Source organism: Carlito syrichta, unplaced genomic scaffold (assembly GCF_000164805.1).
Source record: "Carlito syrichta isolate Samal-C Ts95f unplaced genomic scaffold, Tarsius_syrichta-2.0.1 Scaffold310863, whole genome shotgun sequence".
Classification (NCBI taxonomy): Eukaryota; Metazoa; Chordata; class Mammalia; order Primates; family Tarsiidae; genus Carlito; species Carlito syrichta.
This window is the reverse complement of record NW_007254959.1, coordinates 423,874-437,717: the sequence shown is the minus strand read 5'-3', so window position 1 is coordinate 437,717 and position 13,844 is coordinate 423,874. Positions and strand designations below refer to the sequence as shown.

The 13,844-nt window shown below is 48.6% G+C and overlaps 1 protein-coding gene across 1 annotated transcript in view; it reads right to left on the bottom strand.

Annotated features, from left to right (window-relative positions):
• Window positions 1-9,492, bottom strand: part of CNPY1 (canopy FGF signaling regulator 1) — a 44,131-nt gene extending 34,639 nt beyond the window's left edge. Inside the window, exon 1 of the mRNA XM_008068422.1 lies at window positions 9,386-9,492. Within this exon, the coding sequence (XP_008066613.1) occupies window positions 9,386-9,484 (99 nt within the window). The 5' untranslated portion in view covers window positions 9,485-9,492. The remainder of the gene's footprint in view (window positions 1-9,385) is intronic.
• Between the last annotated feature and the right edge of the window lie 4,352 nt (window positions 9,493-13,844).

Here is a 13,844-nt window from a genome sequence, read left to right as displayed (position 1 = left end):
ACTTTGGGAAACAGAGGTGAGAAGATTACCTGAACCCAGGGGTTTGAGACCAGCCTGGGCAACTTGGCAAGACATCGTCTCTACAATAAATTTAAAATTAGCTGAGAACAGTGGCACGTGCCTATGGTTCCAACTACTTGGAAGGCTGAGGGGGAAGGATTGCCTGAGCCCAGCAGGTCAAGGTTGTAGTGGCCAAGAGTGTGTCACTGCACTCCTACCTGGATGCCAGAGTGAGACTCCAACTCAAAAATAATAATAAAAAAATAGTAATAAACTTTTCAAAAATTTGTGTGATAGTGTTTCTCTTTTTAAATAAAAACAGAACTGGAGAAGTAAAAGATGATACACAATCCACCCAAAGAATTAAAAACAAAAATGTATACAACCCCAAGTCTTATGGTTTTGAGAATGAGAGCACTCATTCATTCATTCTTATTTTTCTTTTATGAGAGGAAAAACATAAAGAGTCTAAGTAAAGGAGTCAGGGTTATTTAACACTCAGCACTAACATCTGGTCATATCCTCATAGATGACTGAGAGACATGAGACCAAGGGGTCTCAGCAGACTAGGTGCTTGGCCCACAAGAGTTAGGGAAAGAAGGGAGAGTTGCTCCAGAGATAAAAGTAGATGCTACCTCCCATCCAGCACACCTTCCTAGGACTCCCAAACACCAAAAGACACATGCATGCAGCAAAAGGAGAACACTACAGAAGTTCCCAATGCTATCAAGCATGACCACCAAGAATGAAGCTGGACAAATCAAAAGAGTGCCATGTCACAGCTTTTATTTGGATATTTTGTGCAAAAGAAAATTTTGTGTCCATGTGTCGCTTTTCACCATATTAATTAAGAACAATGCTGCTTTTCAGATTTGAAATTTTATTCACAAATGTTACCAAAGTAATTTATTTATTAAGGTGATATCCATGGGCCGACAACCTCTGCAAAGCATTTAGGAGTGGTCCCTGGAATTCCAAGGCTAGGCAGAGTGTCCAGCTCTGTAATCCATATGCACATCTCTTTCTCTAGCTTGCAAGACAATGCAAGAAAGTCCAAGAAACTATTCTCACCAACCCTGTTTTCAAACTCTGTGACACACACTAGAAATGCTAATCTGCTGGTTTCACCATCTCCTGAGCTCTTCGCACTCATCTGTGTGTGACACTGGACTGTGGCCACCTACCAAAAAGCCATCTTCCCACCCCTTCCTTCTAAACCCAGCCTCTGCTGCCTGCTCAAGTGCCTGGGACAGGCTGGATCTAGATGGAACTGAGGAGGTGCACTTGGGCGTGCTCATCTTGCCTGGTGATGCATCTAGTCATGGGTGTATGCGGCCTTCCTGATCAACAATGAGATATGAGGAGGAATTTGGGAGGTCCTGGACAAATTTTCTACTTCTTACAAAAGGAACATAATACACAGCTATTCATGTTTCTGTTCTGATCATTGTTGTCTGCTGAACTGCCCACCCCATTTTTATTCACTGTTAAGTCCACCACACACAACTTGCCAGTCGGTCTCTGTTACATGGTATTCATTCGTTCCAGTTGAAGTCTCTGGGTCAGAGTATAAACACTCATGGGGTAAGAATTCCTTCTCTAGTCTACACCACACTTAGACCTGAGAGACCGGTGCCAGAGTATGTAATTAGGAATCCAAGCCCTGAGGCTGAAGCTGCCAGGAGGCAGGCCACTGGGCCCTGCCCTTGGTTTCCCCAGTCTTGGCCCCTTGGTGTATAAAAGCATAAGGCACTAAACCCAAAGCTATTACTGCAGTAACATCAGAACTCAAAGATGTTCTGATTTTTTTTTTTCTGTATAAGAAGTCAGGAATTGTAGTGTTGTTTAGACATTAATAATCTTCCCAAATGAAATATCTTTAGGCTACTGTCTCATGCTGGGGACAGCCATCTGCTATAGTGGCTTTCAATTTTTTGGACGTGACCTACTTTTTACATTGCAACCCATTACTAAAGTGTCACAAAGCATACCTTCCTTTCCTATAAGATGCACTCTGATATTTTATGTATCTTTTTACATGTTGGATGCACCCTGCTAAACAGATTTTATAGCCCACTAGTGGGTAGGAAAATTCTTAATAAACTGAATCCTCCTCCACCTCCTGGCTGGCCTGTCATAATTGCCCACTCTTCCCATTTTGTTAGCAAACAAGGACCATGTACAACTGTTTAGATCGTGCACTGCGCAACTCCAGGATGCCTTAGTACCCTGTTGTTGAACAGTATGTAACAGGATGGAGTACCTCTGCCAATAGGGTAGGGGCAGAGGGGAAGCTTCTTTTCTACCTCTCTGAAGGGTTGCTGAAGTGACTGACCGTAGATAAATAGAAAAAAAGGTATACAAGCTTATTAGTGTGTATAAATATGGGAGCCATATAAAATATGAAACTCGAATTTGAAGAAGAGTCATCTGGTTGTGGATTAAATACCCTCTTCATAGAGGAGGAGAGGAAAGTGGGGAAGCTCTAGGCCATCTTATGGGGTAGTAAATGACTCTTAAGAGAGAATGGACCCAGGAGGCAGACATTATCTTGTAAATAATTCTGTTAGTAAACTGAATGACCAACAAGCTGTGGGAAGGTGAGGGGCAGAGCTGCACTCTTACTATGTAGATAAAGTCTCCCAGGGAACACTAAAATCTGCTCTCAAAAAATAGAAGAAAACTCTGTCTGGGTGTGGTAACTTTTAAACTCTTCTCTGGTGGTGACATTGGACGATTTGATGAGATTCCTAGGGAGGGGCCTTGAGACAATTGCATTTCTTTGAGAAAGAAGTTTCCTTAGTCAGAGAAGAAAACTCCCATAGAGAGTTCCCTGAACTTGTGGGTTGGCAGGGAGGAAACAAGGGGAGTAGAAAGTTCTTCCAACTTTTTATAATTCAAAGTCCTCAGCATGCCAAAGCACTATAATTGGTCCTATCATTCTCTGCACCCCAACAATGTCAAGTGACATTGGAATTTGTCTAAGTTAATATATCAGCAAATTAAACCAATACCAATTTGTCAAAATTAAGTGAAGCATTTAAGCTTCCTGAATCTTATCTGCATCTCTAAAATGAAGCTATAATTAAAGTGGTCCTATTTACCTCTCAAAGCTGTTCAAAAGCAATTAAACACTAAAGGCATCAGGGGCTATTCTACACGAGATATTGGCCTCATCATCACTATTATCAATTGTTGGCATTTCTCTACTTAAACACTCCACATTTTATAGTCTTATTTTTACCCCCAGCTAAGGTAAAGGACCCTTCCTTGGGGTCACTCACTACTTGGACACTGAGCTTCCTGGGTCCCTGCTAGGTCACAAGCACATTAAACTGGTGATTCTGTATCCAGTGACTGGAGTTCAGAGCTTCAATATGTAAAAGCACATGTGAGCCCCCAAACTCTGGCTCCCAGACTCTGGGTGCCTACCTGAGAACAGTAATTCACATCTACCCTCGTCCCAGAGGCCTGCCTTCCAGCATCACTGGTAAAAGTGGATAAACACTCACTGGAAAAGCAAATCTCAAGTAACTGCCTCCAAATTGTGCCGTGCTGTGTTGCTAGCTGTGTTTTACAAAAGCTACCATTAATCCAGTTTGTTTAAAACAAAAACAAATAAGAAACAGAGAAGAAGTGACCTCAGAGCTGAAATGCTGGTTGTATTTTGCTGAACAGGCATAGCTTAGTAACAAAGCAGGGGAGATGTCAACTCGTACCTTCCCACTTACTGCAGCAGCAGGGTGGCCTCTTACCTGTCACCAACAGCCCAGTGCCGAGGCAGCAGCTCTCTGAACTTCTGACTTCAATGAGCATGCCTCTGCAGAGCCTTTCTGTTCTCCAGTTCTGTAGAGAGAAATCTTTGCAAGTGGAGGCCAAGGACTCTGCACATCACAAACAACATCAACAAAATGTTGCTGCACATGAATTTAATTTCTCCTTTTGAAAAAAGGAGAACACCACCAAAAACCTTGGTTAAGGAAAATATTTTTTTGAGTTGGAGTCTCACTCTGTCGCCCAGGCTGGAGTGCAGTGGCATGCTCATGGCCACCGTAGACTTGACCTGCTGGGCTCAGGCGATCCTTCCATCTCAGTCTTCCAAGTAGCTGGAACTACAGGTACATTGAAGATCTCTGAGCTATCTTGAGGAAGATGTCAATTTAAATAAATGAGCCTTTTTTTTTAAATTTATTTTTATTTGTTTTAAAGATGTGAGGTGCGATTCAGGATTAGGCAGATAAGAGGTCATCATACAGATAAAGTTGGGGCCTCCATTTGGACCCCATTTTGCCTCGTTTGAGATTGGGTAAGATCTAATTGATGCTATGTGCCTCCCCTCCCCCAGCAGTCACACCCTTTTTATAGTATTATGATAAATGTTCAGGGTCTGCTTATGAGTGAGGACACGTGGTATTCAGCTTTTAGTTTCTGGGATGGATCACTAAATATAATAGACTCTAAATCCATCCAAGTTGATGAGCCTCATTTTCTAATAATTTCCCATACCACATGACCCACTTCTTCCTTCTTCTAGCCTGCTCAAAGGGTCAGCCTTAAATCAGGAGGAGAAGCCAACAGAGTCTGGCCACCACCCACTGAGTATGAAGTAACTATTTGGCAGGTCTTGCTGGGTCATAACTCAAGAAAACTGAGACTTCCTTCCCCAAGAATCTTGCTGCCTACTGAGGCCAGAGATGGAGTGCGGATGGAGCCTCATGCCCTGCTGACCTTCTCAGAAAATATTTCCAGCCTCAACTGGCCTCTACCACCAACAGGCATGGGAGGGTGCATATCTCTGGAGCTCAGAGACCACTTCAGACCCACAGAAGGAATATTTGCCTGAAGGGGCCTTTTAGCTACTGTCTTAGTTGAGATTCTCCCAGGATAGTTTATTTGGGACATTCTGGAAACAAGGGAGGGGAAGGGGAGTTTTGTAGGAAGGTACCCCATGAAGGCTGCATTTACAAGCAGGGTGCCACCCAGGTGGAAGGAGCTTCATTCTACTGGGGTCATCCTAGAAGCTGGTGCAGAACACATTCAGAGGTACTTTCATTGAGGAGTACTTAAAATCCCATCCCTGGGGTTCCCCAGATGGAGTTTATTCCCTTCCTGCCAAGCAGGAGAACAATATCAGGCTAAGAAGGCAGATCTGGGCAGCAGGAAGTCAGGGGAGCCCAAGGGAAACTGAGTCCTGCTCAGTCCTGCCAACTCCTTCACCTGGACCTAGGGGTCTAGGGGTCACTAGATTCCAGCAAGTTATCCTTCTGTAGTCAGGGCACCCCTTCCTCATGGGAGCATGGAGGAGGGAGAAAGGACCAGAACAAGAGTTTCAAGCAAGGCTGGCTCAGAGCCAGAGAGGGACAAGATGGAGTGGCCAAGACAAAGGCCAAGTGGGACCAGGGATGAAGCCCAGGATGACAGGACAAGCTGGTGGAAGAAGCTCGGGGCCGTCGTTGAGCCGTGAGACTAGGATCCGATTTTTGCAGCCCTAGGCATGGGCTTGGCAACTGTCCTTCCACGGGGTCTCTGCACATTCTGAGGGGCTCATCTGAGTTTCCTGACTGAAACTAGGGCTTCACTGCTAGAATTCAAGGGGACAGAGCCATTGAACGGTGCCAGGGCTGGCAAGTTCTCTACAAGCCACAAATGATGCTAATGGCAAAATATGCAAGGTAGAAAGATGTCAGAGAGAGGAGATAAGAGGGCAGGAGAGGCTTGCTGGTGCTCACAGAGGGTGTGCAGAATTCCTATGATCCCAGGGCTTTCTCAGCCTAGCTGAGCGCCTAGACTGACCCACTGCTTAGAAGACACACAGGTCCTCATGGGCATCTGCCCAGGCGCACATCCAGGCTAAGGACTGGACCAGTTGGAGCAGTGGCCTGCCTGCAGCCCCTGCATAGAGCAACTTTCCTGTGGGCCGCCCTCTGGGGGCAAAATAGCGACATCAGCCTCATCTGACTCTTCTAAATACCAGAGACCTACCTGGCCCTGGAAAAGTTGATTCACACAACCCCCGTCCACATTGCCCTCCCCAGATGAACCCCAACAACAGGCCAGATCATGAGCAAATAGCCCCGCATGGACACAGTCCACTTTGCTCGTTTGTGGTCCATACGGTACTTGAGAGATTCCCAGGAGATTCCTCCTTGCCCCTCCCGTGAAGGAATACATGCTCAGGGACCCTACAGTGTCAGCTTTATCAGCTTCGAAGACACAGCGTGTGGATCAGTGCTTTATCTCATTCTTAGAGAGATACAGAAAGAAGAAAAATTAGGAAAGATGTGTCCTGCCACCAGGGTCAGCCATGCTCAGGGACCAGCAAAATACCGCTGGCCCCTTCCAGGCAAGATGACCCAAACCTGCCTTCTCATTTGGTATGCAGCTATGCATATTCTTTTGTTCTTCGCTGGGTGCAGAGCTGAGCTCACACTCGGGAGCCATCCAGCAGGAGGAAAGACATGCCTCCGCTGCACTACCCGTGCCTGCGGCCTGGCCCCCGTCCAACAGGGCAAGCGGGCGTGGGCTTAGTCCACAGCCTTCACTTCACACTGTGCCATCCCCCTGCATTTCGAGTTTGGCCAAGTAGCCTGCTGGCTGAAGAAAGCAACGCCAGGACTATGAGTCACAGCAAGGGAAGGTTTTCTAAGTGGAAAAGATGAGAGACCTTCTAGAAGTTTTCTGGGGAAGGCAATGGAGCTCTTTGAAGCATGGGAGGCATCAGGATGATGCTGCTGTAAGTTAGCCAAAGGCAGGAAAGCTGATCGATGCCCCACCACCAGGTCACACCGTTCCAAACCACGAGGGCTCTGAAGACGAGTTCTCTGGGCAGCACCAACTCACCCACATCTCTGTGGGTGAATTGGGCCTGACAGAGAAATGGTCCCATGGGAAGCTGGCCTTGGCTGGGTGGCAGCTTCAGGAGAAAAGCTCACCCCAGACAGCAGTAGCTCTCTGAAGCTGTGACTCGGAGATCACTCTGCTCACATCATGAATGTAGCAGAGTGACCTCTTTTAAATACCTTCGCAGACCAAGTGTTTCTGGCCAAATTGGAAATGTTCTTTCAGCTCAATCACCTGAGGTGGTATGCCTCCAAAGACAAAAGAAGGCAGGGAAGAGTCGTGGCCTATTTTCTCCAGGTGAATTTAAGTCCATTTTGGGATTAGACTCACTGGCAAGGCTCAGGACTCCTGAACACGGACTCCTGGGTCAAATACCCAAGGATGCAGTGTGGACGTGAGGGGGATGGAAGGCGTACCTTGGTGCAATTCCGATCCTCACACGGCCCTCCACCCATGTGGGATCGGCCACCTCCCCCCTCCCCACCTGACTCCTCTTGCTCTCCTCAGCAAGACAGAGACACTATTCATCTTGCAGAGTCACTGTCAGGATTAGCGATCACGTACAGGATGTCAGCCAACAGGTTCTTGCTAAAGAATAGCCAGTCTCTTCCTGGCTGCCTCTCTCCGTCCCCCCCCCCACCGCCTCCGCCCATATGGTCTGCTGCAGCTCAGTTCCTTTGCTCTCCTTTGTCATTCTCCTGGCCCAGGAGCAACAGCAATGGGCCGATAACCCAGATTTTAAGTTATCAAAATACTGGGTTGATTTTCAAAGCCAGACTGTTCAGCACATGCGCATGTGTACGCACACGCTCTTACTCTCACACACATACACACACATACCACACACACTTACATGCCCACACACACACAGACACACACACCACATATATGCATATATGCACTCACATTCTCACACACATAGACATACACACACCACACACATATGTATGCACTCACACTCTCACACATAGACATACACACACCGCACACATTTGAACACATCACACACCTGTATGCATTCACTCTCACACACACATAAACACACACACACCACATACACACACCCTCACAAACACATAGACATATTTACAGGTACCATACACAGTTATACACACACTCAGACTAAGGGTCAGCCTTAGATCAGGTGGAGAAGGCCAACAGAGTCTGACTTTGAGGGTCCCCGCACCCCTCACCGCCCACTGAATATGGAGTGATTATTTGTAGGTCTTACTGGGTCATAACTTGAGGAAAGCTGAGACTCCCTCCCCAAGAATCTTGCTGCCCACCCGGGCCAGAGATGGAGTATGGCTGGAGCCTTTACTCACTCACACACACACACACACACACACACACACACATCTTTCCTGGCCCTGCTTGACAGTAGGAATTAGCTTTGGGCCAGTGTCAGGGACCAGGACTGTTCTGGGAGGCAGAAGGACATGTCCTGCATTCAGGTGACATAAGCCCTTGGGATTCCTGGATGCAGGTATCAGACTTGCAATGGAGCTGCCAGTGGATCTGTACAAAGTACTTCCAGTGAAATTGTCAAAGAGATGCCTCTTGGCCAAGGGAGACCCCTGAGTTTGCAGCAAATGGAAATTCTTCCATCATCCATAACTTGGGCAAATTAGCAACATGGCGCTTTCTGTTGCATTCCCACAATTCAACACACTATGGCCTCCTCCTATGACTTTCTCCACTCCTGTTCCTATCCCTTCAGCTGGGTCCACGATACTAGAAAGCGGAGGAAGATGCAGACACTCTACCTCTCATTACCTGCTCTAAGGCAGGTACAGTGCACCAAGCAAAGTAAAACAGCAGGAAATCCCAAATCAACCTCTGTATGGCTTTGAGTGAGTTGGATGGTATTGAGCAACAACTAACAATATTTTTCTGGGAATGATGTTGCAATTAACCTGTGTGCTCTGTGCATGTATTGTCTGAGATGAGGATGTCTTCTAAAGAGTGCTAGAGACAAAGGGGCCCCTGGCCAAGCCCTCCTGGCTTCTCAAACCTCACCCTTACAGCACCTCGCCCACAGCATCTGATCCTTGGGGTGAGCCCCTCTTTGGGTTGTGCAAGAACATTTCTTCTTTCCCCTCATCTGAGTCAGCAAGCTGTCCCGGGAGGTGGGTCTTGCCTTCTGCATCCCGCACTTGAAATTGGCAGATCTGGGAGGGAGGAGGGGTTAGGTACCAGGAGGAGGGTGCTCCGCCTTTGAGCATCTCTAGGCTGCCCTCTTTAGCCTTTCTGAGCCCCCTGCTGGTCTCGCCAAGAACCATGGAAGCGCTATTTTTATTCCGATGAACCACACTGCCAAAATGTCTTCTGACTCGACAAGACACCAAATTTAGGTGCTGAGAGAGATACTTCAATTTCAAGCTTAAAGATTACTTTGGGTCCCCCAGGACTCAGAAGCAATTTAGAGCTGATACCCTGAACAAGAGAAAGGTTAGACGATTAAGACCAACTGCTGTTTGGATAAATGGTTGGTAATTGCCCATATCCGCAATTATACACTGGCACATAATTTCTTTTCTGCTACCTTTCTCCTCTCCTGCATCCCGTCAGGATTTATTCGGAAGGAGCCCACCTTGGTCTTCTTCTGCCGAGCCTTGGTGATGTCGTATTCCACCTCATCCATCAGAGCTCTGCATGCTAAACGAGACACAAAACAGCAGTGATCAGGGGAGGAGGAAGTGGTGTCTCCAGAAAAGGCAGAGTGACTCCCCCGTACCATTTCCTAGCTAGGAGCTGGGGAAGCCCCGTGTCCTCTGCAAATTTTTCAGAGATAGCCAGACTGAGACTTCTTTTCTTTGTATTCCCTTTTGTTCCCTTTGTGATTTTTAAAGCCATATGCAATTTACTCTTGCATTTAAACTTTGCTTAAAAAAAAAAGAATGGAGATACTCCTGCTCTGAGTCCATCAGGTGATTCAAAACCCTTTGGGTTGCATTAATTACACCCAAGTAGCTTCTACATTATGGGAAAGGTTGGCCAAAGTTAGGACCTGACCCCCAACATACATTTTGGCTGATTTGAATTCAAAGGAGACCCCCTGAAACTTACTTTTTTGGGCAATGTGGCTCGTTTTGTCCCCGTAAAATCTCTTCTCCCCTACGTTCATGAAGTTGCCCTGCTTGGGAGAGCTGAAGTGTACTGTGGGGTCTTCATTACCACAAATAAAAGGCAAATGTAGTGAAGCCTCCAACGTCAGCCTCACTTGCTGACCTGGAAATGGGTTTGTGGTTTCCTGTCTTTGTCTGCCCTGTCTGTGGTCTAGGAGTCAGCATGACAGGTATAGCCTAAGGGGATGTTAGAGAAATAAGACAAGACCTCGTGTCCTGAACAGCTATGAAGCAGAGACCTCCTGCCCATCTGGGCTGCTCCTCTGGCTATGAAGTGAGGCACATGAGTTTTTGTCTGAGTCAAGTGACTGTGTTTTGGGGTTTCACTGTTAGAGCAGCACAACCTTTCTATGTCTGGAACTTGACTCTAGCATGGCTGACCTGACACCGCGTTAGTGTTTGCTTCTGATTATGCGTCAGAATGTGGCTGCTGATGGCAATGTCTGTGTTGATTATGACAAAGTCTAATCTTGGTCATGAAGGTTGTGATGTGAGTGTGCTCACTACTTTCCAGCACTTTCTACGCTTTAAACCATTGTAGACTAAAAAAAAAAAAATTCCCACGGTGGTGACCCTAGTGCCATCCTCATTTCATAGACGTGACCTGGAGAGACGCAGTCACATTGTCTCCATCACCCAGTGCACATAAAGAAACCAGCAGCTCTGAGCCCCTGTTTGAGCACATGGATGGAGCACTCAGGCCTCGGAGACATGCTGCCGGGCTCCATCCTGATTCTGTGCTCACTGGCCAGTGACCCTCATCAATGGGAGCTGTCATTGATCTCTGTGGTCACCTATTATTGAACAATACATCCAGTGAGTGGCTCTGACTTCTGGGGTCCTGAGGCCCTCCAGCAGACCAGCCCCTGTCTGTAAGGCTGCCATCAGCAGGTGAGGGAAGGCTTGCTTGCCCATTGTCAGAGGCATTGAAGACTGTCTCGGGTGTCCTTGTCAGCACTTACTGTTTGATCTTAAATTAATGTGAAGTGACTTGAAGCTGCCACCCACAGCCGAGGCCTCTTTTCCCTAGGGTGCCGAGAGCAAACACTTCCTTCTCAAGTCCCTGGCAGCCAGGCGAGGCCCTATAACTAAGTTGTAGAACCATGTATTCTAGAACCTTCCCGAAGAACTGACTCTTGCCCTTGGTCCCTCCTCTGACTCTGACCCCCTATTGGCTGGTGCTCAGCTCTGACCATCAGGACCAGGGTGCCCTGAGGGATGTCAGGGTGAAGAACCTGGGGGCCCACAAGGAACATATCTCTATGCCAACCTGGGCAGCACCACTCCATCCTTTATGAGAGGGAGACACACTTCCAGCTTGTCTAAGACACTGCCGCTTTGAGTTTACTACACTCACTCACAGACGAATATCACCCTTTGCCTTCAGGCCAGGAAACAAGAAAGAAGGCCCCATGTCAGTGTTCCCCAGGGGGAATCCCAACTGGCTACGGGAAGCCCACCATGGAGGTCAGGCCTGCCATGGAAAGCTTGGGCACAGTTTCCTGGGTCCTGCAGGCTGCAGGCAGCCCTGCAGGCTCAGATGGGGAGCCCTCCAGGAAGAACACACAGGTGACCGTGTGAATGCTGAGTTTTCTTGAAGATGAGAACGCAGACTCACAGATGACAGTGGGAGGAAGCGGGTGGGATTTTTCTGATTTTCAGTGTCATGGAAGCAGAGACCAAAATGGTCAGAATAAAGGAGGCAAGGGCACTGTGGCTGCTGGGCCAACTGTGGGAGAGTGGTATGTTAGCCCAAGAGGGCAGCTGCCGGTCAGGTGTGATGGTTCCCTGAGGGCCAGGGTGGACCTCAGTCTGGCATCTCCAGGGATCCAGGTGGCCCTCTGCACTGGCTGTCGTTGCCAGCCCTTCCTGATGGAGCCTGGAGTGGAGACTCTGTGATCCCACCTCCTGGCTGCAGAGGGCAGCACTGAGCAACAGAAAGAATGTGGCCTTGCGGTTAACTACCCCTGGGGTCAGGCCCTGCTCTGGAGGAGTACCCTCCAGCCTGCTTTACTTTGAGCGCCCTCCTCATCCCTGGGTGAGGATTGCAAAAGTGTGTAAGCACTCAGCACACACAGCCACTCCACTCCTACTGTGCCCTTCCCTGCCCCCATAGCACTCTGCTTGGAATCCCCATTGTGGGCCTCGTGACAAGCTTGGGACCCCAATATTCCCAGGTCTTTCTGCTCTCTTTGTCTGCAAACCCGTACCCAGACTCTTTCTTGGCCGCTCCACCCCCAGCTGGGATGTACTGCCCTGTGCTGGTGATTGTTTGGGGTGTTCTTGGCTCTCTGGAGCCCTGCAAGACTGGACTTAGCCAGCGATGTCCAAAGGGGTCTGCTAGGTGGGCTTGGCTCCCAGGGTTACCTGGGCTCATATGTTTTGTTTTGTTTTTTTTGAGTCGGGGGTCTCACTTTGCCACCCAGACTGGAGTGCAGTGGCACAATAACGGCCCATTGTAGCCTCAACCTCCTGGGCTCAGGCAAACCTCCCGCCTCAGCCTCTTGAGTAGCTGATACTACAGGGGCACGTCACCACGCCCAGCTAATTTTTTTGAAGTTTTTGTAGAGACAAGATCTGTTGCCTAGGTTGGCTTTGAACTCCTGAGTTCAAGCAATCCTCCCACCACAGCCTCCCAAAGTGAGGGGATTACAGGTGTGAGCCACTGCGCCCAGCTGGGAACATATATTAATACCCTGTTCCCTCATCTCGATCTCCGTGTGTCAGGAGCACCAAGATGGGCTGTGCAAAGGTAGGGTTTCTCGAAGAAGATGGTGTCGCCCAGCGTCCCCCAAGTGCCCTGAGCAGTGGCAGGACCAGGAGAAGACTGGTCAAGCAGGCTTCTCAGGGTCAATCTTCATAAAGTCACTGGGCTTCCGGACAGAACAGGAAGGGGTCCTCCAGTCTTGCCATCCCTGACCTCCTCTCGGAGGGGCGGCTCTCTGAGAAAAGATCATTTTAAATTTCTGCCCCAGGTCACAGAACAAGTTAACAGACAGTCACACCAATGACCTGGGCTCCAGATTTCTAGTCCAGCATTAATTTAAATGTTAATCTGAAACCTTCACTTAAATCACTGGAGTTTAGAGTTTATTAGAGCAGGCGGCGGGAGTGGGGCCTCATGGGGGGACTGGCGGGTCACATTGCCTGCCAGAGGGCAAGCCTTCCCCGCTGGGCCCACCAGCCGCTGCCATTCCTGCTGCCTCTTTCCTGCTCCGTCCTTGTCTCTCTTGAGGAATATTTGGAAGCAAGGAAGAGATGGCGGTAAATGTCAAGGCAGCTTCGGATGAGCCCCTGGTGGTCCAGGCGCCACAGCCATCTAGAAGTGGCTTGTAAGAGCTGACAGTGCATTCACTTCCCACTCTGCAGTTAGCACCATCACACAGGTCCATGGCAGAAATATTACACAGCAGGAAGAGGCCAGCACTAGAATTCAGGGCCCTGCCCCTACAAGCCACCTCTCCACCCATGCATGCCCTCGTGGCATTAAGGTATTAAGGAATCAGCAAATGTCCGAGCAAAGTGCAAAGTTCAGGGGCATGAGCAAAGTGCAGAGAAATCACTGAGGCTTAAGTCACCAGCCACCACTTTCCAGAGAGCCTGCGTGGACTGGGAGAGACCTGCAAACTCAATCGAGTGAAAAGGAAACAGCACGGCAAGAGGCGTCTGACATGCCTCCACACCCCGAGGGATGTTTGGGGTCCTCTCCCCTGGGCCAGCTGGAGTGACTGAGGAAACCTGAGCCACCCAGAGCCACAGCAGTGCAGAACTTTCCCTGTGGTCCTTTAGGCCCCAGGCTAAGGTGGTTACCAGAACCCCTTGAGGAGTTGCTAAAAATACAGACCCTGGGTCCCAGCCTTAGAGATGCTGCATCAG